The following is a 27,934-nucleotide window of genomic DNA, read 5'->3' on the forward strand; positions in this document are numbered from 1 at the left end:
GCCCTTGTTCGATACCCAAAATGCAACACCTCACACTTCTCCGTATTAAATTCCATCAACCATTCCTCTGCTCACCTGTACAATCGATCCAGATCCTGCTGCAATCTTTCGCAACCATCTTCATTATCTGGAAACCACTCACTTTTGTATCACCAGCACACTTGTTAATCTTGCCCTGTATGTTCTCACCCAAGCTCTAAGCCCTAAACAAAACAATGCTTTTGCTTGAATTAAGCAATTTTAATACATATTGCAGCAGGCCTTTAAGAAGAAAATTAAAATCTCCATGGATAGGTGCATGGATTGGACAGGTCTGGAAGGATATGGACCAAACGCGGGCAGGTGGGACTAGTGTAGCTGGGACATGTTGGCCGGTGTCGGTAAGTTGGGCCGAAGGGTCTGTTTTCACACTCACTGTATGACTAAAATCAGTCTGTAATATATCTGATTTATAGCTAAAATATATATAAATATATGTAAGACATAAGGTAGACAAAAATGCTGGAGAAACTCAGCGGGTGCAGCAGCATCTATGGAGCGAAGGAAATAGGCAACGTTTCGGGCCAAAACCATTCCTTCGGAATGTCCTCGTATACATTGGGAATATGATAACAAAGTGGTTATATTATAGGATTCATTCTTAGTGCCAACTATGTTGGGACACATTCATGCTTGAAAATACTCTAAAGTTATTTTAAATTCAAGTTGAGTAAATACATTTGAAATAAACTAAAATAATTTACTGAAATAAACAGAGTCTACAAACCCATCTGTTTCACAAATCAAATTTGGGAAAGGAAATCTGCCTGACATATTGGATGTGGCAGTGTTTGATCCCAAATCCGTGATTAGTACGGGTAGCAGGGATTATGGGGAGAAGGCAGGAGAATGGGGTTAGGAGGGAGAGATAGATCAGCCATGAATGAATGGCGAAGTAGACTTGATGGGCCGAATGGCCTCATTTTGCCCCTAATGATTACTAAATTCCTGGATCAAAATAACCTTTGAACAACAGGAACTTTGAGAAGGCAGTTTACTTACTCGTGAATTGTTAGGTTTGGTCTTAAAATGTTGCCATCAGTATTGATATCCAAACTGGTTAGAATATGTGAAAGACTATTAAATATTCATGTGCAACTGGGAGATGGGGGTTGGTTGTGAGGAAGAGGAGAGGATGGGCAGTGTCTGTAAACTTCATATAGGCCAGAGGACAAACCTCCAGATTCAGGGACAGTTTCTTGCTAGCTGTTATCAGGCAACTCCTACCACAACCAGAGAGCAGTGCTGAACTACTATCTACCTTATTGTTGTCCCTCGGACTGTCCTTGATCGGACTTTGCTGGCTTTAACTTGCATTAAATGTTATTCACTTATTATGTATCTATACACTGTAAATGGATCGATTGTGATCATGTATTATCTTTTCTCTGACTGGTTAGCACGCAACAAAATGTTTTTCACTGTACCTCGGTACATGTGACAATATACTGAATTGAATTAAAGGTCGGCTTGAAGTTAGTTGATCTTTGAAAGTACGCTTTCTGTGAAATTTCCAATTGATGATTTAAATATGTTAAAAGAAGTGCTGGTAAAAACATGATTTAAAGAATAGCATATCCTAATGTTATTAAGGGGTGCCACAGTGGTGCAGCGGTAGCGTTGCTTCCTCACAGCACCAGGGACTGGGGTTCGATCCTGAGTACAGGTGCTGTCTGTGCAGCGTTTGTACATTCTCACTGTGAATATGTCTGACATTTTTTCTCACCAAACAGATTCCATAGATAGCTAGGTTTTGGTTTATTATTGACATGTATACCGAGGACCATTGAAAAGTTTTGTTTTGCATGCTATGTGATCAGTTCAGATAATACTACACATAAATTCATTCAAGACAATCTCAAGTATTATAGGCAGAGCAAAGAGGAAGATGCTGAGTGCAGAAAACAGTTCTCATTACAACAGATTTTCAGCCTTGGATTCTAAATGTCCACTTATTGTTAACTGGTTTGTTCAGAGTGCCACTGAATGCAATGACTCTTTTCCACTTCATTCCATGTTGCTATGTTATTGTCCAGATACAAAGCAAGATAATACAATAATGTTGGGAGGCTGATGTGTGGAACTAACTTATTATCCGGATTTGCAAGTGGAGATTTTGTAAATAAATAGTCTTGAGATTTGTCCTGTTGAATCATGGCAGACACAAGCATCAAAACCCTCCTCACCTTCGATTTAGGAAGCTGTGGATTGAATTCTTCTACCTAGGACTCTAATGCACTCAAAGCAATGCTGAAGATCATATTATCTCACGCAGGTGAAACTTTAAACTCCCCCACCTTGTCTACTTCAACTTCAACTTCAATGACCTTTATTTATCCGTTAGGAACTTTGGTTTCTGCAGCCATACAACAAGAAGAAACCATTATACAAGACACACAACCAACTCAATTCACACTGACATCCACCACAGTGAATCTCCTCCCCACTGTGATGGAAGGCAAAGTCTTGTCTCTCCCCTGCTCGCCATCCTCTCCCCATGTTAAAGCCCCCGACGGGTGATGACAGGTCCCGTGGCCGTTAAGGCCGCTCCGGCGATGTAAGTCCCTGCTCCGGGTCTTAATGTTGGAGCCCCTGGCGGGCGATGGCAAGTCCCGTGGCCGTTAAAGACGCGCTGGGCGATGTCACATATTAAGTGGATAGAAAATAATCTGTGACATCATTTTGAAGATAGACACTAAAAGCTGGAGTAATTTAGCCGGTCAGATGGCATCTCTGGAGAAAAGAAATAGGTGACGTTTCAGGTTAAGACCCTTCAGCCGCCCCTTTTCCTATACGGAATGGTCTGTCCTCAACTTTGTTCCTCTTCGCCCCCACATCAATGTGTTCAGGGTCTTCCTCTGCCTCCGTACTTTATTCTATGGGAAGGTCCTCACCACCCAGTGATGACCCCTTCTCCCGTCTTCACCGGTCCCCCTCCTCTTGGGCACCCTGGGCGGCTTTCTACTCTCTTTAGATCTCTTCATTTCTAACTGCTGGCATGACATCAATCGTCCCAACTTTTCCACTCCCCTTACCTACTCTAACCTCACCTAGGAATATGTCCTTCCTACGCATCATTTTAAAGAGCGGATATGAACTCATGGCTGGTATACGCATCTCTCAACCAGCCCTTAAAAATGATCGCGCAAATGGGATCTTATTGGGCACAAATTGACTTGCCTTTTTCTACATTACAGCAGTGACAAGCATGCTCTACGCATTGTCTGTGCACTTCTTTGCAAAGTCTTGAGGTTTTATGAAAGATGATAAATAAATGAAAATCTTCCTTATTTTCAGGGTTTCAGTTCCTCAGCAGCGATTCGTGTGTGAATAAGTAGCAAACACCAAGAACGATCTAACTTAAATTATTTAATTTTATGAGATTATAAAGGTCAATTTTTCTTTACAAATATCTACAAAAATATCAGTAAATGAATTTATCACCATCAAAGTGTTACTGGGTTATCAACCAAAATGTCCTTTATGGGATGGGATGTAATTTCTGAATACCTACTGACAGACACTGCTTGAAATGCACAATGATGCATGAAATACATCATGAGACACATATCATTGAGCGTGCAGTTGCTGGAGCTGGGAACGCCCTGAAATATTGGGTTGTTCTGCAACTATAATCTAACTTCTGACACTAGAGTTTCGATTGCACATTTTAAATTGAAGTTTCAGTGAAAGATGCAAAAAAATGTTTGCATTCAGGAGACATTAGTCATTGGTTTAGTTCATTGTTGTATGTGCTGAGGTATAGTGAAAAGTTTTTGTTGCAAGGTAACCAGTCAACAGAAAGACAATACATCATAACAATCAAGCCATTCACAGTGTGCAGATACATGATAAAGGGAATATTGTGAATAACATTCAGTGCAATTAAAGTCCAATCAAAGATAGTCTGAGGGTTTCCAATGAGGTAGATAGTAATTTGGGACTGCTCTCTAGTTGTTGATAGATTGATGCATGTAGGTAAAATACATGTTTTTATGAAAGGCTTTAATAATACCAGTGGGGTTTTAAGTTTTTCCAGACTTTCCGCTTAGAAATTCAACTCATTGGCACCATTTATTATGCAGTTTTAAGGTACCAAACTTGGAGCAATATGTTCACTGTGCCGAAGGGTCTGTTTCTGTGCTGCAACTTTTACTCATTCGAAGGATGTTAATGTAAATGCAGTGAATGCCTATGCAAGTGAGCCAAAGAGGCAGATTTTGACATTGAACACTGGGTAGTACTGAATGGATGAATGAATGAATGAATGAATGAATGAATGAATAGGTTTGAATGAATAAGTTTATTGGCCAAGTATTCACATACAAGGAATTTGCCTTGGTGCTCCGCTCACAAGCGACAACATGACATACAGTGACGGTTAAGAATGATCCATAAAACATTAAACATTAATAATAAAACATTATTGAATAAACATGCAAATTAAATAAAATACCAGATCAAAGGGAGGCTACAGATTTTTGGTTGTTGAGTAGAGCTACTACTCGTGGAAAAAAAACTGTTTTTATGTCTGGCTGTGGCAGCTTTGACAGTCCGGAGTCTCCTTCCAGAAGGAAGTGATCAAAGAGTTTGTGGCCAGTGAGAGGGATCAGAGATAATCTTACCCACCCGCTTCCTGGCCCTTACAGTATACAGTTTGTCAATGTAGGGAAGGTTGCAGCCAATAACCTTCTCAGCTGATCGGACAATTCATTGCAGCTTCCGGATGTCGTGCTTGGTGGCTGAGCCAAATCAGACCATGATGGAGAAGGTGAGGACAGACTCTAAGATGGCCGTTTAGAATTGGACCATCATTGCCTGTGGCAGATTGTGCTTTCTCAGCTGCCGCAGGAAGTACATCCTCTGTTGTGCCTTTTTGACTGTGGAGTCGATGGTAGCCCCCCCACTTAAGGTCGTTGGAGATCATCACCAGGAACTTAAAAGACTCCACAGATGTGACTGTGTGACAGATGTGAAGTGGTAACAGCAGCCATTTTGGAGTTTGGCACTTCAGCTAATGCTCTTTCTTAACCTGCCACAACTGGACACACAAACACCGACCTCCCAGCCTCCCAGGGCCACTTGATTGCGTTGATTGATGGATGATTTCTTCAGCCTGGTTGGTATGACATTACAAATGTTGGTGCCACAGTACTTGTTTCATGTGCAAGAATTTACAGGGACTGATGTGGCAAGAGCTGAAGGGCATTTTGTTGATGTCTATACAACTTTATTTGGTGGCGATTGATGGGGAAACGAGCTGCTACAGTCTGAGCTGATAAACAGGCCCTTCGGCCCAACTTGCCCATCCCAGCCAACATGTCCCAGCTACACTAGTCCCACCTCCCTGCGTTTGGCCCATATCTAAACCTGTCCTATCCATGTACCTGTCTAAATGTTTCATAAACATAGTGATGGTACCTGCCTCAACTACCTCCTCCAGTAACTCATTCCATACACCCACCACTCAGTGTGAAAAAGTTATCCCTCAGGTTTCCTTTCCCCCCATCACCTTAAACCTTAAAACTCTGGTTCTCGATTCCCTGACTCTGGGCAAGAGACTCAGTGCGTCTACCCTCTGTGATCCTGAGGCTTGGGGCGCAGGTGATAGAATGAAGCATTTTTGGTACATTCACTGACCTTGAACTCCTGCCGTGAGGTCAATGAAGTTCTTGTGACGTCGTGTCTGGGTGAATAGATGTGTGCTCCTGACATTGAACTCTGCAATTGTCCGCTTCCACTGCTTGCTTTGTGTGTGTGTTTGCTGGACCTTTGCTGGTCCTCTGGTGTCACAGGGCAATAATTTTATACCTCCATGAAGATTTCTAATTTCTGGAACGCCTTTGTGATGAGTTTTGTCCATCTTGCACCATTGTCCCTGGATCATATTTACTTCCGTTTGACAACTACATATTGCTCTAGCCAGAGTCTATATCAGTTCTGCACCCACCACATCGTTCCCAACCATACCAACAACGAGAAAGCAGTACTGTGCTATCATCTACTTCATTGGAGACCCTCGGACTATCTTTGATCAGATGTTACTGGACTTTACCTTGCATTAAACATTTTTCACGATATTCCCTTTATCATGGATCTACACTATGGATTGTAATCATGTATTGTCTTTCCGCTGTCTGTTAGCAAGCAACAAAAAGCTTCTCACTGTACCTCGCTACATGTGATAATAAACTTTACTCAACTCAACTCAACTCTGAAGAAGTTTTCACCTGAAACGTCACCCATTCCTTCTATTCAGAGATGCTGCCTGTCCCGCTGAGTTACTCCAGCATTTTGTGTTGTATCTTCAGTGTAAACCAGCAACGGCAGTTCGTTCCTACTCAATTCAACTCATACCATTAACATGTGTCCATAGCTAGTTATATGTTGCTGACTACGTTTAATTGGAGCTGGCCATTTATGATTTTATGATATGACCGGCTTATTGCTTAGACCTGGTCGGTTGCTGAAATCATTGAAATGAAAAGCCAGCATTGTGTTGGTGTTGTGCCTGGAGACAAAAATCTTGGATCAATTTTCTATTGCAATTGCCAGCCTCCATTTTTACAGACTTCGATATTTATGTATCTATAGGTATTTGTTGCAATTGTGTGGTTCTCTTTATGGTATTTTATTATGCTTCCATGGTTACTTAATTAGCAGGATACAGCTCTCTTGCTTGTCATGTGGCTTTTATCTTTGAATTGTTTTTTCAAAGAGTTCACAGTCGCATCCATATTTATGAAGCACAGATTTTTAATGCTAAACACACTTTTGATTTCAGATCTAATTCCAGGCCATAATGACTAGTTTCATGGTATCCAATTTCTATAGCATAATAATTATTGTAATGTCTGAGCACTTTAAAAATGTGTGTTAAATTTACATAAAATTAACAACCTCCTGAGTTAGTCAGCCCATACTAATTATTGCTGACTGTCAACTTCGAGTTTTCATAATATTAACATCCAGGAGGGGAGAAAGTGCTCACCAATCTAAAAATCAAATGCTTCAGTTTTTAAACAGCTGTTTTAAACCGGAGTAATTACAATCATATCTCAATGTTGTTCTATTTTTACTGCAGTCATCGACCAATTAAGTTCACTGAGCGCCCAAGGCCTGGAGTCCAAATGATTTGCTCTTCATTCAGTGCTGGTAAGTGACTTTGCCAGTTTTGATTTTTTTTCCATTTTGGTGGCAGTAATCATTTTTAAATTTCAGTATAATGGTCGGTTTCAAATGTATGTTCGCTCATAATTCAGTATGGTTGAGTTTTTAAGAAATAGTTGTTCCGAGTATGGAGAATATTGGCTGTGTGAACATTTGATTCTGTGTATAGGTAAATAGATTAGTTTAATTTAGAGATACAGCATGGAAAGAGGCGCTTCGGCCCACCAAGTCTGCACCAACCAGGAATCCCCGCATATTAACTCTACCCTACACACACTAGGGAAAATGTTTACATTTATAACAAGCCAATTAACCTGCAAACCTGTATGTCTTTGGAGTGTGGGAGGAAACCGGAGATCTTGGAGAAAACCCAGACAGATCACGGGGGGAATGTGCAAATCCTGTACAGACAGCACTTGTAGTCAGGATCGAACCCGGGTCTCTGGCGCTGTAAGGCAGTAGCTCTACCATTCCGTCACCGTGCCGCCCGGAGGTACTTTAATTTCACATTTGTTGATGAGGATAATTACACAGATTGTGCAATGTTGCAAAATGATGTCTGTGATTTCTCCTTTCCACTCCACTTCCCCGACACCCCAACCAAACGGAAATATCATCAAAGAACCAATTCTGTTCTTGTCTTCTGCATAATAATATATCTGTAATGTTGATGAAATTTCAATATTTACATTTTTTGCTTGTGGTGACTTGATGCTTGCAAATTATACAAATTAGCTGCATGGAGAAAAGTGTAGGGCAGCTAGTTCAGATATATATATATATATATATATATATTATATATTTTATATATGTTTGCTTGAGATGTATTGAATGGAATCAAATTGGAAAATACAGCACGGAAACAGCCCCTTTGGCCCATTGTCCACACTAGTTTTATGTTATTGCACTGTTGCATCCACTCCAAACACACTAGGGCAATTTAAAGAGGCCAATTAAAATGAATGAATGAATAACTTTATTGACCAAGTATTCACATACAAGGAATTTGCCTTGGTGCTCCGCCCACAAGTGGGAGGAAACTGGAGTACCCGGAGGAAATCACACATTCACAGGAAGAATGTGCAAACTACACGCAAACAGCACCCGAGGTCTGGTTGGAACCCGGGACTCTGCATAGTGAGGCTCCCCTTGTTGCGGCCATATCCTCAAACGTTTAAATATTGGTGTACAAGACTACTTGCAAGATAATTGAAGCTACAGCTTCTGAACAATCCTTCTGTAACCTAGGCTGCTTTCCCATTCACCACTACCTCATTGCGGACATTGGTCTTTGGCGAGGGAACTGGCGTGCTTCAGTGTTGAGGATTATATCCTGCACTCAATATATTCCGCTTTGATCCACCTATTATACTAAGTTTGCCTTGATTGCATTTATGTATAGTATTACCTGATATGATTGGATAGCATGCAAGACAAAGCTTTTCACTGTAGCTTGGTGCATATGATAATAATAAACCTCAATGTAAAGATGTTTTAGGAAGGGAAGGGAAATCAATCCATCTGCAACACACATTAGGACATTTCTTTAACCAGCAATGAAGCTTTGCGACATTGATAACTGAGAACAGATTGTTCAAGATCGTTAGGCATGGTGCACACTAATTAATAGCGGCCCATTTGAAACATGCTGCATCAGTCATTCTGAAGCCAGGAAAAACGTTCATCTGGCCAATTGATCCAAACAGCCATAATGTCTTGTCTCACCTGTACGAAAGTCAGAAAGTAAGCAGATCATCAAAATTGCGGTGCTTAGTGGCAGCTTTCAAAAATTTGAAGTGTAATAAAATTGGCAATGATTGCTGCCTGTCAACGGTTACTCAGTAATGCATCAAGAAGAGCTGCTACCTTGCAGCTCCAGTCCAGACCTGGGTTGATTACTGTTATTGCAGTACTATTACTGCACTACTATTTATTGTCTATTTATTTGGCTGTTTGGCTTTTGTTTTGTTGTTTACTGTGGGTTTTACAGAGTAACGTATGTTCACATATCTGTGGCACTGCTGTAAACAAGAATTTTGTTCTTTGGTTTCAGGATCCTTAGTAGAGGGTGGTGAATCTGTGGAATTAATTGCCACAGAGGGCTTTGGAGGCCAAGTCAATAGATATTTTTAAGGTGGAGATTGATAGATTCTTGCTTAGTACGGGGTCAGTAGTTATGGGGAGAAGGCCGGAGAATGATGGTGAGAGGGTAAGGTAGATCAGCCATGATTGAATGGTGGAGTAGACTTGATGGGGCTGAATTGCCTGGTTCTGCACCTACAGCTTATGCACTATGGCATATGACAATAAAACACTCTTTGATTTCTGACCTCTGCTCTATGTGTGTAGTTAGCACATTCTTGCTTTGACTGTGTTGCTTTCCTGTGTGCTCCCATGTCTCAAATAGATGTGGCGTGGTTGCTTATTTGGCCACTCCAAGTTAATACTAGTATGTCAGTAAGTGGTAACATCTTGGGAAAATTGATGGGAATGTGGGGTGAATGAGATTGGTGCAAATGGGTACTTCACGGTCAGATCCAGTCAATAAATGGTCAGTTTCTCTGCTCTGGACTCTAATTCCTGAATGCATATAAATATCTAATAAATTGCAGTGTAAAGGTGACATACTAAAAATGCAAATATATTCAGGAACTGCAGCTCTATGAATTTGTGCTTTTACACTTGACGCAATCTTACAAACATTACAGGAAATATTTTGCTTTAAAAGTTTTCCCTGACATTTGTAGGTTTCCATTATTGATTTTCTACATTCCTGAGAGTGTGATGCAGAAGTCAGTTCCTTTTCTTCCTCAAACATAAAGTGTTGTCATTTTGAAGGCCAATAACTTTTTATTGAAATAGTATTACACTTATTCCATTATGTGCTCTGACGGCATAAGAGAAAAGAATATAAAACAAGCTGCTGAATGACTTTGTGATCGACGAGACAGTGATACTGTAAAATACCTGCATTATTTCCACCAACCATTGAATGGAATTAGCATTAATTTCAAATGAAATATGGTGGAATAGATTGCTGAGATTATCCTGGGAATTTTTCAAGGCTGTAATGGTGGAGTTAAGAATTGGTTGGTTCATCCAAGAACTGGCTGGATGAGAAAGACCAGGATTTGATGGAAGACTGATTATTTCCTTTTGAGTGCTTGTAGAGATGTAGTCGAATAAGACCTTTAATGTGTCGCAGCATCAGTTTAGTTTAGATATATGACGTGGAAACAGGCCCTTCAGCCCATCGAGTCCGCATCGACCAGCGATCCCCGCACATTAACACTATTATACACACACAAGTGACAATTTACATTTATACCAAGCCAATTAACCAACAAACATGTACATCTTGGGAGTGTGGGAGTAAACCGAAGATCCTGGAGAAAAACCATGCGGTCACGGGGAGAACGTACAAACTATGTAAAGACAAGCACCCTTAGTCAGGATCGAACCGGGGTCTCTGGCGCTGTAAGGCAGCTACTCTGCCACCGTGCCGCCCTTTACTTGTCATCATCAATCTACTTCTCTTTCCTGGTTCTTCACAACCTTTCTGTTTACTGCATCAAAGATGGTCGCCTAATTGGCGAGTGTCAAGAGTTAAGAGAGTTTTATTGTCACGTGTCCCAAATAGGACAATGAAATTCTTGCTTGCTGCAGCAGAACAGAATATGTAAACATAATCCAGAACGGGAGATCAAAGTTCACTGTGTCAATAGACCATATACACACAATAATAAACAGATAAAGTGCAATAGTAATAATAGACTGCTATTGTTCAGAGCTTATTTGATATCATGTTTAATAGCCTGATGGCTGTGGGGAAGAAGCTGTTCCTGAACCTGGATGTTACAGATTTCAGGCTCCTGTACCTTCTTCCTGATGACCATGTCGGCGGACGAGGAGCGGGTGGTGACCCGAGATACCGACAGCGGGCGGGCGGAGACGGAGAGAGACAGAAAGATAGAGAGGGGGCCCGCTCAGGTGCCCCGGGTGCTTGCCAAGCCGGGCAAAAAGGCATGGCTTTTCGGTTGCCCGGTGGGACTGGGTTGCCATTGGCAACCGGACAGCCGCTAATTTCGAGCCCTATAAACGCTGAGCTGTAGTCTATGAACAACAGCCTGACACACGAGTTTTTGTTGTCCAAGTGGTCCAGAGCGGAGTAGAGACCCAGTGAGATCGCATCCACCTTTGACCTGTTGTGGCAGTAAGCGAACTGCAGTGGGTCGAGGTTCTTGTCGAGGTAGGAGTTGATATGCGCCATAATCAACCTCTCAAAGCACTTCATCAACACAGACGTTAGTGCCACTGGTCGATAGTCATTGAGGCACGTCACCTTGCTCTTCTTGGGCACTGGTATAATTGATGCCCTTTTAAAGCAGGTGGGAACCTCAGACCTCAGATGTGAGAGGTTGAAAATGTCCGTAAAAAACTCCAGCCAGTTGGGCCGCACAGGTTTTTAGAATACGACCGGGCATACCATCAGGTCTAGGCGCTTTTCGAGGGTTCACCCCTCTGAAGGATTTCCTGACTTTGGCCTCAGTGACTGAGACTGAAATGCCATCACAGCGAATAGGGGCCTGGGAAGGCACATCAGTGTTCTCCCTATCAAAGCGTGCGTAAAATGCAATGAGCTCGTCAGGGAGTGATGCTTTGCTGTCATCTGAGTTGCCTCCTGATTTTGCCTTGTAGGAGGTGATGGTATTCAAGCCTCGCCACTGTTGCTGAACATCCGTCTCACCCTCCAGCTTTTTGACCTTTTTGATGGCCTTACCAAGGTCATATCTGGACTTCTTGTAGACCTCTGCATCGCCAGACCTGAATGCCCGGGATCTGGTCTTCAGAAGAATGTGGATTTCATGGTTCATCCAAGGCTTCTGGTTAGGAAACACTCAGAATGTTTTTGTTGGGACACAATCCTCCACACATTTCCTTATGATGTCTGTAACAACTGTGGCATATTCATTCAGGTCTGTTGAACATTGAACGAGTCCTTGAACATTTCCCAGTCTACTGACTCCTAGCAGTCCTGGAGTTCCTGTAAATAATACTTTGATGGTTATGTATGCATTACCTCAGTCAAGGTATTTAGAAGTGAAATCTATCTAGGCTGCAGTATTTTCTTCTCAGGTTTGTGGTTCCCACATGCATCATGATCAACATTAAACTGAGTGGGGAAAGAAAAAATGATGGCAATGTGATGAGTATTATTTCACTTGTTGAGCTGTTTGCGTTTCACAGGAGATGGAAGGCAGAACAAAATGGTTTCAGTTTATATTGTGTGAAAGATGATAATTAAAAGAATTCTCCTTTGGATGCAGCAAATGCCGCCAGTCACCTGTCTCTTCCTTTTCAGGTGGAATGTTTTTGGCAACTGGGAGCACAGATCACATTATTCGAGTTTACTATTTTGGGTCAGGGCAACCTGAGAAAATTTCAGAGTTGGAATTTCATACTGTAAGTACCTTTGTTGTAAGAAAAATAATGACATTTCTGTGGAGCATGCCTTGAGCATGGAATAATGAAAAACAATGTGTAATTATAGATGATAAATGTAAAAAATCTAACTTGTTAAACATAATCAAAAATTCACCAAGGTGAGCTATTTGGTGCATCCCAAATAATTACCACTCTTTAAATAATGCATGCTCAATTATCTTTAAAAAAATTTCAACGCCGTCTGTTTTACTGCCCTTTCAGTCAATGCAATCCTAATCATTAACATTCCTCTAAGTAATAATGCTCCTCGATGTGAAAGTGTATCTTCTAATTATTCTTCTAACTCTTGCACTTTATCTTTGGCTGGCTGCTGCCCCATTTGCCAAAGGGAAGTGTTGATCTCTCCTCGTTCAATCAAAATTTCCCCTGGTATTCAATGTCGATATTCAGGTCTCTGCATGAACTTGTCTATTCTAGGAAAAAATAATCTTAACTCTCCATTTTTCTCAAGAGTTTTCCATTTATAGTGTAGGAAGGAACTGCAGATGCTGGTTTACACTGAAGGTAGACACAAAATGCCGGGGCAACTCAGCATGTCAAGCAACATCTCTGGAGAATCCCCCATTTATAATCTCCCACTTATAGCATTGTCATTGTAAACCCTCTGAACACTCAAACAGACTTCCTTTTACTTCCAAAATTGTGGTACTCAGAATTATACACACTATTTCATTCGAGATTTAGGAAGTGATTCACAAAGGATTGGCTTAATCACTATATTTTCTGTAAATTCACATTTCCTGTTTACAAAGACAAAATTCAAGATTTGTGAATTTGCTCACTCTCCAAACTTAAATCCAGTATTTTTCCTCAAGGCAAATTATCCCCCAAATCTCCACAATAAATGGCATTTGACACATCTTTGCCCACTTGAATCTTTCTTACATCAAATTGCTGCATTTCCCAGATGAAAATCATTAACTAATTTAAAAATTGTACTGTCTGTAACCGCATAACAAGTGAGCCAATGCTCCTTCTACTGATTTCCTAATGCAAGCGATAATCTGTAATATATTACAATTGCAGTGAAGGCTAATGAATTTAGTTGGAAATTGCATTGGAAACTCTTTGGTCTGACTCTGCTAATGAGGAAAGCCAATGGGGAAACATTTTCTCGCATGTTTCATTGATTATTGTTGGCATGGTTGCCAGATGGGTCTTGAAAGAATTGTGACTTAATGTTTGTAGAATGCCAAGTCTACAGAGTGACTGGTGAGAAGAATAGGAGTTTGCACACATGTAGAAATTAAATTTCGCAAATTCAAATGTGACTTAAGATAATGTGATGAATTAAATGCTTAAAACTAATTTAGATAGTGATTTAGATTAAATTCGCTTGACTGTCGAAAGTTTGATTTTTTATAGAGCTTCACGTGTGGGGAAAGACAACTGACTTGTCTCCTTCTCCTTTGCCAATTTTCTTCCCCTGCTTCCCTCACTCTGCCCTCTCTCTTTCTCCCCTTAAGGGCCCGCCCCACTTTCACGACCTAATTCACGACCTTTTTTACTCGTGGACATTTTTCATCAGGCTAGAAAAACGCCCCGACCTACTTGATGCGACGAGTACCTCCGTCTAGCATCACAACCTACCTACGATCTACCTACGACCATGCTGCGAGTATGGGTCAAGGGGAAACTCGGCAGAGGTCGTGAATTAAGTCGTGAAAGTGGGACAGGCCCCGTACTCCACCTCTACAAAAATCTTCATGCTTATTGCACTTTTTTGGGTCTGTTTTTAACATTTTACCCAATCTTACCCTCGGTTGCTGTGACAAAGACAGGTATGATATAGGTGTATAAAACCATGAGGGGAATAGATAGGGTGAATAGAGAGGGGATTTTTTTCACACAGAGGGTGATGGGTCTACGAAAAGATGTGCCAAAAGAAGTAGTTGAGGCAGGTACAATAGCAACATTTAAAAGACAATTAAACAGGTACAGAGATAGGAAAGGTTTATAGAGATATGGGGGAAATGCAGTTAACTGGGGCTAGCTTTGATGGGGCATCTTGGTGAGCATGGATGAGGTAGGCTGTGTAGGAAGGAACTGCAATACTGGTTTACACCCAAGATAGACACAAGATGCTGGAGTAACTCAGCGGGACAGGCCGCGTCTCTGGTGGAATGGGCGACGTTTCAGGTTGAGACTCATCTGAAGAAGGGTCTCAACCCGAATCGTCACCATTCCTTCTCTCCAGAGATGCTGCCTGCCCCGCTGAGTTACTCCAGCATCTTATTTCTGTCGCCGTATGATTATTATTATTTACCATTGGTTTTAAAGACCAAATTTTGTCCACTTACATAGATGACAACTGTGTGTTAAATAATTTACCACGGTTGGATTTGCATAAGTAAGATTGTGCTATGTTGGCAAATGGGGCTCCTGCTTGTACATTTTGTTGCAGGAATGGTTTAAAAGCAAGGAAGAACATTTGTTAATTATGAAGGGACATTCAAGGGAGGGGAGAGTAGAAAGTATTCTGGACCTCATTATTTTCTGGTATAGAGCCAGCAGGGGTGATGCATTGCTGAACGCACCCTGTGGTAAAAGGATCTCTGTGGCTTCTTTCAAGGTTTTCGGATGTTGGGGGATTTGACATTGCATCTTGTCATCGACTTGATCAATTTACTTCTGGCCCCAGGAAAGTTATTTACAGGCTGATTGACATGATAAAATATAAATTAGAATGTCATCCCAAGTACATCTGGAATGCTGATAGAGAATCAACGTTCTTGTAACCTGTATCCTATCTTTAATTGTTTGTAAAATTGAAAATCTGACATTGTTTTTTATTAAGAAGTTATCAATGCTTAATTTAAGAAAAGCAAACATTAATTACATCTAATTTTAGTTCCTGTTTATATTTTTGTTAGGACAAAGTTGACAGTATTCAGTTCTCCAACACAAGTGACAGGTAAGAATAAACATGTTTAAGAAATAACTGCAGATGCTGGGTAAATCGAAGGTAGACAAAAATGCTGGAGGAAATTCAGACTGAAGAAGGGTTTCGACCCAAAACTTTGCCTATTCCTTCTCTCCATAGATGCTGCCTCACCCGCTGAGTTCCTCCAGCATTTTTGTCTACCGTAAGAATAAACATGCTGCTTTCAATTATTCTAGTTGCTAGACCCTTAAATTGTGTGTTATCAAATGATTTAGCAGGTTGAGTGCTGCCTCACAGCGCCAGCGACCCTGGTTCAATCCTGACCTCGGGTGCTATTTATGTAGTTTGCACGTTCTCCCTATGATCTTGTGGGTTTTCTCCGGGTGCTCCGGTTTCCTTCCGCATCCCAAAGACATGCCGGTTTTTAGATTAATTGATCTCTGTAAATTGCCCTAGTGCATCAGCTGTAGATGTGGAAGTGGGATCAGATAGACCAAGTGTCAACTGGTGAATGATGGCTAGCATGGACTCGATGGGCCAAAGGGCCTTTTTTCCATGCTGTATCTCTAAATTAAACTAATACGAATGTAAATTGTTTGCTTTATAAAATGATGTTAACATCTGTCATAAACTGATCCATCAGCAGTCCAGCCTTTATTACAAACAGAACGTGTTCAGCAAGTCAGGCCACATCTGTGGACAGCAAAACGTAATGGTTCACATCAAAAAATATTTGTCAGAACTGGGGGGAAAAGGACAAACAACTTGCTTTTTAAGTTGCAGAGATGGTGATCAAGGAAGTCAAGTCAAGAATGTTTAATTGTTAGTGTACGAAGGAGCTGCAGATGTGTACTGACAATGGAACAATTACATTCTTACTTGTATCGGCATGGCACGTCTGTAGATGCGATACACATAGATAATATATGAAACAAATTAGGACAAATTAATATCTTTTTCAGGTGAGGTCAAGTTGCTGTAGTGAACACAAACAAAACAACATATAAATGTTTTGTAATTGTGAGTTCAAGGAAATGCCCTACAGATCAGACTGTACCGAGGAAAGAGAAAAACTGAGTCAATTTTACAAAGGGGACAAAGGACATTTATTGTCATATACACCATTTCTGGTGTAGTGAAATTTGAGTTGCCATTTGCAGCACACCAATAAAAGTAACACACCCCCTTAAAGAATAAAACGGTAACCAATAGCAGAATTGGTCAGTTATGATACAGAAGCAAAGAAAATAGAAACATAGAAAATAGGTGCAGGAGTAGGCCATTCGGCCCTTCAAGCCTGCACCGGCATTCAATATGATCATGGCTGATCATCCAACTCAGTATCCTGTACCTGCCTTCTCTCCATACCCCCTGATCCCTTTAGCCACAAAGGCCACATCTAACTCCCTCTTAAATATAGCCAATGAACTGGCCTCAACTACATTCTGTGGCAGAGAGTTCCAGAGATTCACCACTCTCTGTGTGAAAAATGTTTTTCTCATCTCGGTCCTAAAAGATTTCCCCCTTATCCTTAAACTGTGACCCCTTGTTCTGGACTTCCCCAACATCGGGAACAATTTTCCTGTATCTAGCCTGTCCAACCCCTTAAGAATGTGGTAAGTTTCTATTATATTTCTGTAAAATATATTACATGAGATGGATTGCATCGATTTGATGCAGACAGTCTCCACTGCCAATGCACAAATGAAAACTGGTAAATGATTTCTCATTCCGGAAACCAATGATCAGTTCCTTGATAGACACAAGATGCTGGAGTATCTCAGTAGGTCAGGCAGCATTTCTAGAGAAAAAGGATGGGTGATGTTTAGGGTTGGAACCCTTCTTCAGACTGAAAGTAGAGGGGAGGGATTTCTTTGAGTCTGAAGAAGGATCTCGACCCGAAACATCACCAACACATTTTCTCCAGAGATGCTGCCTGACCCGCTGAATTACCCCAGCTTTTTGTGCCGATCTTTGGTGACTTCTTTTGTTTTGTTAATGTTGAGTGAGAGCTTGAAATAACAGCTTGCACAAGTTTCACTTCTGAATAAGTAGACACGAGGAACTGCAAATGTTGGAATCGTGCATTGAATTCAAATTGTTGGAGTAACCTAGCAGGTCAGCCAGCATATCTGGAGGACATTAATTGGTGACCTTTCGGGTTGGGAACCTTCTTCATAGCCTGGTGGATTCAATATTATCTGAATGCTGCAATATGCTGAGAGAGAGAGGATGACATTGTGTTTCATAAGCTTATTATTGTCTTTGTTATTGTAGTGCAGAAGGCCACAGACAATGAGAGAGGTTGTAAGAACAGGGCTCTGTGGGAAGGGGAGTAGTTAGTGGACATTAGTGGAATCAAACATGACAGCTTTGTTTCTCTTTTCACTGATGCTGCCTGACCTGCTGAGTGTTTCTAATGTTTTGTGCTTTTATTTCAGATTTACAGAATCTGCAGGTTTTTTGGTTGTCTGCATTGCCATTTTTCTTAACAGAGAATAAATAACCTTGCACACCTCAGTTAATCACACTTTGAGGATTCACCTTATTGCCTTTAATATTCCTACCATTTAGACTTTGGAGATGCAGCGTGGAAACAGGACTTTTGGCCCACCAAGCCCATGCTGACCAATGATCACCCCATAAATTAACACTATCCTACACACTAGGGACAATTTACAGAAGCTGGTTAACCCACCAACCTGTACGTCTTTAGAGTGTGGGTAGAAACCAGAGCACTGGAGAGAAACTCTGTACAGACAGCACCCGCAGTCAGGATTAGAAACATAGAAATTAGGTGCAGGAGTAGGCCATTCGGCCCTTCGAGCTTGCACCGCCATTCAATATGATCATGGCTAATCATCCAACTCAGTATCCCGTACCTGCCTTCTCTCCATACCCCCTGATCCCCTTAGCCACAAGGGCCACATCTAACTCCCTCTTAAATATAGCCAATGAACTGGCCTCAACTACCCTCTGTGGCAGAGAGTTCCAGAGATTCACCACTCTCTGTGTGAAAAAAGTTCTTCTCATCTCGGTTTTAAAGGATTTCCCCCTTATCCTTAAACTGTGACCCCTTGTCCTGGAAGGGGTTGAACCTGGGTGTCTGGAGCTTTTTGGTTGGCTGCATTGAATAGGGAATAAATACCCTTTTAGACCATAGTTGATCGTTCTTTCAAGATTCACTTTGATGCCTTTAATATTCCTATGATGGGTATTTTTAAGTACCCATCAATTCATCGATAGAAGTGACAAGGGCCTGCTTAAAAACTCTTTAGTAAAGAATTCCATAATCTTCATGGACATCATTTTTTCACCCTCCCTTCTAATTTTTGTGACTAATGGAGAGTTGTGTCCACTTGCCGCATCATTGAATGGTCAAAGTAAAATCCAAATTTATGGTTAAGATGTTTAAGAATATACTGCAGATGCTGGAAAATCAAAGTTATACAAAAGTGCTGGAGAAACTCAGCGGGTGAGGCAGCATCTATGGAGCGATCAGACTGAAGAAGGGTTTCGGCCCGAAACGTTGCCTATTTCCTTCGCTCCATAGATGTCTCACCCACTGAGTTTCTCCAGCATTTTTGTCTACCTTCCATATTTATGGTTTCTTACTGTTCTTTATCGAGCCTTTTGAATAAAGATTTGTTACCCTTTCCTAACACTGATAGTAAGCTAAAGGGGTCCCACAAATTGTTCATTTTTTCATTTTGATACATTTGGTGTCAGACAGTGTTTTTCTCAGAGTAATTATGTGTTTGCTTTCCAAACGTTATATGATGTCTATAATATTACAAGTGAAGTTTTGATTCTCAGTAGGTTTGTCAGTGGAAGCCGTGACGGGACAGCGCGGATCTGGCAGTTCTGTCGGCAAGAGTGGAGGAGCATTTTATTGGACATGGCCGTCAAACCTGCTGGGTGAGTGATCTGAACCATAGTCAGTGAGCCACACAGCAAGGGGAAAGGCCCTTTGGCTCAACTCGTTCTTGCACGATCTAAGCTAGTCCCATTTGCCCGCTTTTGGCCCAAATCCCTCTATCCATTCAATGATACTTTATTGTCACATGTACCTAGCTACACCTATTAACCTTTCAGATAGTCACAGGGAGATACAGTGTCGAAATAGGCCCTTAGGCCCAATTTGCTCTCACCGGCCAACATGCCCAAACCGGCCGGTGCCACATGCCTACGCCCGAGTGTCTTTTAAATGTTACTCCCGTACCTAGGTGCACAGAATGAGCTGTCGGAGGAGATAGTTGAGATCCTCTGGCAGCTCATTCCATACACCCACCATTCTCCGAATGAAAAGGTTCCTATTAAATCTTACCCCTCTCAAATTTAACCTATATCCTCTGGTTCATGTTTTCACTACTTTGGATAAAAGACTCTGTGGATTCACCCTACCTATTTCCCTCATGATTTTATGCATCGCTATGAGATCACCCTTCAACCTGATGAACTCCAGGGAACAAAGTCTGAGCCTGCCCAAGCTTTCTCTATAGCTCAGGCCCTCGAGTTCTGGCGACATTCTCGTCAATATTTGCTGTATTCTTTCCAGTTTAGACCGCTTTCAAGTGTTTTTGTCGTGGATGCTGCTGTATATTAATAATTCATTCCATCATATGCTGGAGATTGATCATAAACTATGCCTGTAAGGTATAAGGAGAAAAAAAAGGAAAACAAGAAAGAAATATGACTTAAAAGGTGTAAGAAGAAAAATAAATTAAAAAGTGATTCAATTTTTGAGGTCTGGACATTTCTGATGAGGCCAGCGTTCATTGTTCAGCCCTGATTCCCTTTGAAAAAGTGGTGGTGAGCTACTGCCTTGAATCACTCCAGTTTTCTGATTAAGCTGCTTTCACACTGTTGGATGAGAGGATTTAAACGTAGCAACGATGAGTATCTTGTGATAAACTGAAATGAAACAGAACTGAACTGGTCTGTTGACTGTGAAAGGGTGGTGATGACTATTCTTCTGAAAAAATGATTCCGATGCATCCAGTACCTTGCCCTATTTTGGTTTGGGGGCTCTTCATTGAAGTGCTGTGCAGGAACTTGAAAGGGATGGGTATGCATACCTTAAGAGTAGTAGACTGAGAGCTGAGCATCTAGCAAACCTCATTGTCAATTGGTGGAGCCCTATGACAATGCAGTTGTGGGAATGACCCCCTTAAAGGTTTCTATTTCAACATGCAATGTTTGCTTCAGATGTTAAGTTAAAATGATATCCAACAACTCATGCAGAGCAGATTTGAGAGGAAATGCTGAAAGACGCAAGGTAAAGTAAGAAGTGTTAAAGAAAATTCTGCCGGTTACAACAAATTGAATTTATTTCAAAACCACCTGGCTGAGAATGCCAATGAAATATTTCCTCTGAACTCCAGAAAGTTATTTGCAGTGATGGCGGAGAGTTCTCGGATCTAGCGTCTGGTGTCAGGCATGCTGGTGATAAGGTCTACCTGCCAGATCTGGTTGAACGTGTACTTGGAGCTTGATACTGTCATTAGTTTGTCTTTCTGACCATTGGATTAGGGAAATGTTGTGGACGCAGCTTCAGTGGTGCTTCAGTATGCTCATCATAATCATAATAATACTTTATTAGCCAAGTATGTTTTGCAACATACGAGGAATTTCATTCGCCATACACAGAGCTGCCAAGTAGTACGGATTCTCCGTATTTTGTACGGAAATGCGATAAGAATATTGATGTACGAATTTGCGTTGTTAAATACGGATTTTTTAAAAATCGGCCCGACTTCCTGTTTCATTAACATACCACTCGACAATGGAAAAGTAATAAGCCGGTGAAATTGACAAGATCTTGCTGCTTAAATGCAAGGATATAAAAAGTCATACTGTGATAAAATTATAGCAGATTAAATCTATTAGTATTTTAAATTTCAAGATCTGGATGATTATTTTTGTAAGCTTTGATCTGCCTGTCCTGCTCCAGGTCTAAACAGAGTGCTGTCAGTTTAACACGTGGGAATTTAAACGAAGAGCTGTCGGCTACAGCGCTATGGGTTCTAAATATAGTGCTACCGGCTGGAGCGCTATGGGCTTTACACAGTTTTGGAAAATTCTCGTATAACTATGAGTCTTTGGAATTCTCTTTCTCAGTGGAAGTTGAGCCTTTGCTTATTTTTCAGGCAGTGGTAGAATTCTGGATAAGCCTAGTGGTGAAAGGTTACCAATGGGATTGCAGTTACATTGAGATTGGCCTTGACTTTACAGAACGGTGGGTGGGCTCAAGGGAGAGAGGGGGAGGGGTGGAGAAAGGAAAGGAGGGAATAAGAGAGGGAGGGAGAAAAAAAGGGAAGGAGAGAGGGAGGAAAAAGGGGGAGAGAGAGAGAGAGGGAGGGAGAGAGGGAAGGAAAGAGAGGAGGGAGGGAGACAGTGCGAGGGAGGGAGAGGGCGGCTTCCAAAATGGCTTCTACATCATCATCTGGTGCTAAAAGCAGGAAGCAGCCATTCAAACAGAAGTATACAAAGCGATGGCAATGAATGCACTGTCAAGTAAGGTGCGTAGAAGACATGTCAATTGGCAGCAAAGATATGCATTCTTGTACTCTTACATGGGTATGACCGCACATAAAAATTCAGCAAAATGGCACAGTGTAAAAATACTGATTTCCTCAGCAAAATATTGTTTTTCAGGTACTAGAATACTGAAATGCTCTGACAAAACTTGGCAGCTCTGCATACTGTTATACCAATAAAAAGCAACAGAACACACAGAATACATTTTAACATAAACATCCACTACATTCCTCCACTGTGATGGAAGGTGAAAGAAGTTCAATTTCTTCCCGTCTTTGTTCTCCCGTGGCCGGGGGCCTCGAGCCTTCTGTTGATGGGACGATCTTAGCTCCCGTAGCCGGCCGTCGGGCCCTCTTCGTTGAGGCGATCAAGCTCCTGCATTGGAGGGAATCTCACCTCCCCCGCTACAGGCCATCTGACCCCGGGTCGGGGCTGGTCGAACCTTCTGTGTCGTTGGAGCTTCCGACTTCGGTCTCTACCACAGGCCGCGGTTGGAGCGTCGATCCCAGGCAAGGGATCACAGGCTCCAATTGTAAGTCCGCGTCCCCGTGGTGGGGCTCAAAGTCAGATGCTGGTTTATGCCGAAGATAGACACAAAGTGCTGGAGCAATTTAACAGGTCGGGCAGCATCTCTAGAGAAAAGGAATAGGTCACGTTTCGGATTGGAACCCTTCTGCAGACTGAAAGTAGGGGGGGACTAGGGGTAGGAAAAGACCAGAGCTCCCGTCAGAGAGAGGAAGATAATTTATTCAAAGTAGACATAACTTGAGGAGACATAGCATAACAAAATTCTTATGGGGTTGGACAGGCTAGATGCAGGAAGATTATTTCCGAAGTTGGTGAAGTCCAGAACTAGGGGTCACAGTTTAAGGATAAGGGGGAAATCTTTTAGGACCGAGATGAGAAAATCATTTTTTATACAGAGAGTGGTGAATCTGTGGAATTCTCTGCCACAGAAGGTAGTTGAGGCCAGTTCATTGGCTATATTTAAGAGGGAGTTAGATGTGGCCCTTGTGGCTAAAGGGATCAGGGGGTATGGAGAGAAGGCAGGGATGGGATACTGAGTTGGATGATCAGCCATGATCAAATCGAATGGCGGTGCAGGCTTGAAGGGCCGAATGGCCTACTCCTGCACCTATTTTCTATGTATGGGTAATGGCTGGTCAGCACGGACTCGATGGTCAAAGTCAACACTGTATTTCAAAATGAAAAAATCCCAGTCTGGATTGCACACCACCATGTAGTGGTTATAATGAGTTTCAGAGCGCAGGGTAATATAAGAAGGATCCTTTGTAATCCTGCTATTGTAAATGGGAAAGGTCAACACTGATTGAACCATAGGTCTCACCATAGTGGAAGCATTCTTCGTCCTGCAACAGAATCTGGAGAATCTTCCAATTATATCTGTGCCAACACTGTGTGTGTAATTTTAGTTTTACATTTAATTGTCCTTTAGTACACCTATTACCATTCGCTGTTGTACTCTCACATCGCATGTGCATCTTTCACAAACTATGAACCCAGATATTTCTCTCTTTGCTCTACATCCTTTAGCAGGCTCCTTTGCCTGGCATCAACAGGCCTGTAATTTATTTGATCACATCTTCCATTCCTCAGATTTATCCAACTAAACAATGTTTCCCATTATTGTTCTGTTTGTTGATCTTTTCCAGCTACAAAAGAAAATTAAAAGCCTCTTGAACCTTCTCCTCTTTTAACCTGATCATTGAAGAAGGGTCTCGACCTAAAACGTCACCTATTCCTTCGCTCCATAGATACTGCTGCACCCACTGAGTTTCTCCAGCGTTTTTACCTCTTTTAACCTGATCATTGCATTTTCATATCTTTGCATTGATGGTCTACTCCTGCACTTATTGTCTATTGTCTAAGAAGCAGGGAAGAGATAACATGGGGGGATTGTCCCCCACCTCTCAAAACATGGGGGGACACGTCCGTCCCCCGGGATTTCCGCCCATGAGTACGGGTGTCGGGTTATGGGGAGAAGGCAAAACAATGGGGTTGAGAGGGAAAGATATATCAGCCATGATTGAATGGCAGAGTATACTTGATGGGCCGAATGGCCAAATTCTGCTCCTATAACTTGATAACTTATTACATCTGTGGTAACCAATTCAAGCTGGCTTCCCTTCTTAGTTGTCAGATTGTTGCTCATCTTCAAATTGCTGCTTTTGCAACCTCTCCCCTGTTCTGGCCCCTTCTATGTCCTTGGTTCTAATCAGTTCACCAGTGATGGCTGTGCCTTCAGCTTCTTTCACTTGAAGTTCAGCAATTGCTCCGCCTCATCTCCCACCCGTAAATTACTTTGCCTTTCCAGCTCTTGCTTTCGTGCTGCTCCATAAATCCTACTGATTCTGACCCAATTACTCCTCCTGTAACTCAGTCAAATTTTGATTGATAACAATCTTGGCATAATGTATCAGAGTTATGATGCTAAATAAATTGTTGCTGTGAATCAAAAACTGTGGTGGTGCCGAAACTGCTGCATTTCCATCTTCTGTAATTAATGAACCAGAAGCAATCAATTAACTGAGGAGCTGAATCACAACTTGAAAATACAAGGTTCATAGGTAAACAAGATATTTTTGATGCACTTTGTTTAAAATTAAGAGGATGTAGAGGAGCCTTTGTAATGCTTTTTCAAAATGTATTCCTTATCATTGTGGATTCTTCTAGATATCACAAAGTGGAATTGAATGTATATTGTAGTGTTGGGTTATAAACTAACTGTAGCTAAATAGGCTATCAAGGACCTTTATGTGAGGGAGAGGCAAGAGAAGTAAGGCACTTTTGACATGGTTGTCTTAATAAAAATGACCCACTTATGTAGCAATGTAAAGCCAGGGAAACATCCTAAATTTAAATGCCTCTTAGACAAATGGAGATGCAGCATGAGGCATTTAATTGTGTAATGCATGTATATAAATAACTTGTGAAAACACAAGGGAGCAGAGTGTCCATGACTACATTTTAGATGAATGTCAGTAATTATTGATTATATATACTCTCATGGTTCTGTGCATTGACCCTTTGAATAATTTTGGTTGACAGACTGCTACATATTCACTGCACACATCAAAAATATGTTTGTTTCTTCGCCACTTAGATCTGAGAAGAATAAGGACAGACTTAATAACTTATTTATTACTGTTTATATGTCATTTTGCAATCCGACTTAAAGATGTAACTATAGAGATGATGAACAGATATTTTCTAATCTTCTGAATCCCAAATCCTGTGGATTAATATTACTTTAATATGAAATTTGCTAATGAGAACGGGTAGATGATGCGAGTTAGTATTAATCCATTTAAGAATTGTAATGTAATTAATAATTTCTTAACTATCCCTGTTTACTGCATTTGGAAAGATTCCTATTTCTGGTAAATAGGTTATGGGCTTGAGTTCCTTATTAGGATTGGGCTGAAATGGAAATTGACACTCCAGTGTTGCATCAAGGATAGGCTGAATTTTTTGTGCTTCCTCCTTTGTTCCTTTTGGTTTATTTCCTTGTTTCGTCATCATCATATGCATAGTTTGTAGATTACAACATTCTCCTTGCATCATCCTATATACATACCAACATTTAGAAACAAGGAACTGCAAATGCTGGTTTACACAAAAGGACACAAAGTGCTAAAGTAACTCGGTGGGTCAGGCAGCATCACTGAAGAACATGGATAGATGATGTCACCTATCATCTTTCTCCAGAGATACCGACTGACCCATTGAGTTCTTCCAGCTTTTGTGTAAACCAACATTGTTGTTTTGTAGAACCTTGGTTCAAGTTCACTGGCATTCAAAATCTTCATATAATATGAATATGTAGGAAAGAACTGCAGTTGCTGGTTTATACTGAAGATAGATACAAAGTGCCGGAGTAACTTTAATATGATATAATATGAATTCATTTAGAGCTAATATTTAGGCATGATGAGTTGCAAAATAAATGCAAATTGTTTTGGGTAATGTAATGTATTTTTGTTTTGCTAGGTATAATCCACAAGGATTGGAAGACAAAGTGAACAAGCTGAAAGTAACTATGGTGGCATGGGATAGGCATGATAGCACTGTTATTACAGCTGTCAATAACCTAACATTGAAGGTTTGGAATTCCTGCACTGGTCAACTCATACATCATTTAATGGTAAGAAACTGCATTATTAATTTGAAATAAAATAATCAAGGAAATTATCAGAAAGTTTGAATTTGTTTTAAAGAATGAAAATTATCCTTAGTCTTAATAAAGACCGAAAGTCCTTTGTGAAGGGGAAAGGTTTACAAAATGTATTATATTTAGTAGTTATCATTCTTATTATCATTTATAACTTCTTTAGATGTCCCTAGGGGCCTACTTTATCTTCTCTGTGGTCCTTCCACTTTATTTCATTTCATAAGTTACAGGAACAGAATTAAGTCTTCTTCCATTCAACCATGACGAGAGCCAGGATTTTGCCATAAATGCCATGTGCCTTTTTTTGCCGTTTTGCTAAAAGGTTGTGCTATTTTCTCTAGTTGTACTGTGATTACAATGCAGTTTTCTATGTTAACACGGTAATATTAATGTTAACATAGTATAAATTACAAGAAATTTTCCACCACCGGGGTGAAACCAGGGCGCCACCGTTGGTCGTTCATTTATTTGTGCCGCTGCCCGCTGGTTCAGTCGTCTCCGAAATCTATTTATTGCTCCCAATTTTGCAAACTTCCCACAAGCTTCCCATTTCCCTTGAGAAACGTGGCGAAACATTAGTGAATAACTTGCAGATTTTCAACAAAGTAACTGACGATATTCGTAAAGTTTCTGGCGATGTAGGTGAGGACATACAAGGAAAATGTGAGAGAGTGATTTTAGCTAACAAAGATCTTGAAGAAATACAAAACATAGCTAAAGTTCTCAAAGGTAGTTGTAATGCACAAGATATCGACATGAGTATAAAGTCTGTAGCTTGTTTCGGGTATGCACCAGTGACCTCAGCTGAGGTAGAAAGTTTCTCACAACTGAAGAATATTCTGTTTGACACAAGATAATTTGAAAAATATGCTAGTAATTATGTGCAATCAGGCAACTTTGGTCATTTACTGTAGTATATCTATATATTATCAATTTAACCATATTTTGGTGGTGGAAATACATGCCTTTTTATGCTTTTTTTTTGTCAATAAATGCCTTTTCCATGTCTTTTTGTGATTTTATTATGCCTCTTTGCCTGCCTATTTCAGAGTTTTTAGCGCCTAAACATCCTGGCTCTGATCATTTATTCTATCTTTTCTTCTCAACCCCATTCTCGTGCCTTCTCCCCATATCCCCTGTTCCCCCGTACTAATCAAAGTGCTTTCCTGTTATTAATTTTGGTTTCCTCTTGTTTTCATTGATATGTTATTACTGGACTAATCTATTCATTTTTAAAGGCCCCACAGCTGTCTGCCATTTTGATTCTTCTGATCTATCCACATTTTACAGGTGTCAGAGGTTATGCAGAGAAGGCAGGAGAATGGGGTTAGGAGGGAGAGATAGATTGGCCACGATTGAATGGTGAAGTAGACTTGTGGGCCGAATGGCCTTATTCTACCCCTATTCCTTATGACCATGCAACCTTATTTTGATATTGATGTGGGCAAATTCAATGAACCTAGACTGGTTTGATTTCAAAGCTGGACATCTTCTTCGCGAAGATGGAAAAGGGAGTCCTTTTCTGCCAGAAAAGTCCATTGTAGGGAGGTATGCACATAACAAAACAGAGGGCAACAATAGAACATATTGTTCATCTTTTGTAA

General features: G+C 41.0%; 1 protein-coding gene across 4 annotated transcripts in view; it reads left to right on the forward strand.

The window, feature by feature from the left end:
• Positions 1 to 27,934, forward strand: part of phip (pleckstrin homology domain interacting protein) — a 186,218-nt gene that overhangs the window by 84,208 nt on the left and 74,076 nt on the right. For 3 of the 4 annotated variants that reach the window (XM_055636089.1, XM_055636088.1, XM_055636086.1), the window contains exons 10-14: positions 7,124 to 7,194; positions 12,572 to 12,672; positions 15,588 to 15,628; positions 19,415 to 19,516; positions 26,150 to 26,303. In XM_055636089.1, the coding sequence (XP_055492064.1) occupies positions 7,124 to 7,194; positions 12,572 to 12,672; positions 15,588 to 15,628; positions 19,415 to 19,516; positions 26,150 to 26,303 (469 nt within the window). The remainder of the gene's footprint in view (positions 1 to 7,123; positions 7,195 to 12,571; positions 12,673 to 15,587; positions 15,629 to 19,414; positions 19,517 to 26,149; positions 26,304 to 27,934) is intronic. The other variant, XM_055636087.1, reaches the window with a different exon arrangement.

This window comes from Leucoraja erinacea, chromosome 5, assembly GCF_028641065.1.
Source record: "Leucoraja erinacea ecotype New England chromosome 5, Leri_hhj_1, whole genome shotgun sequence".
Classification (NCBI taxonomy): Eukaryota; Metazoa; Chordata; class Chondrichthyes; order Rajiformes; family Rajidae; genus Leucoraja; species Leucoraja erinaceus.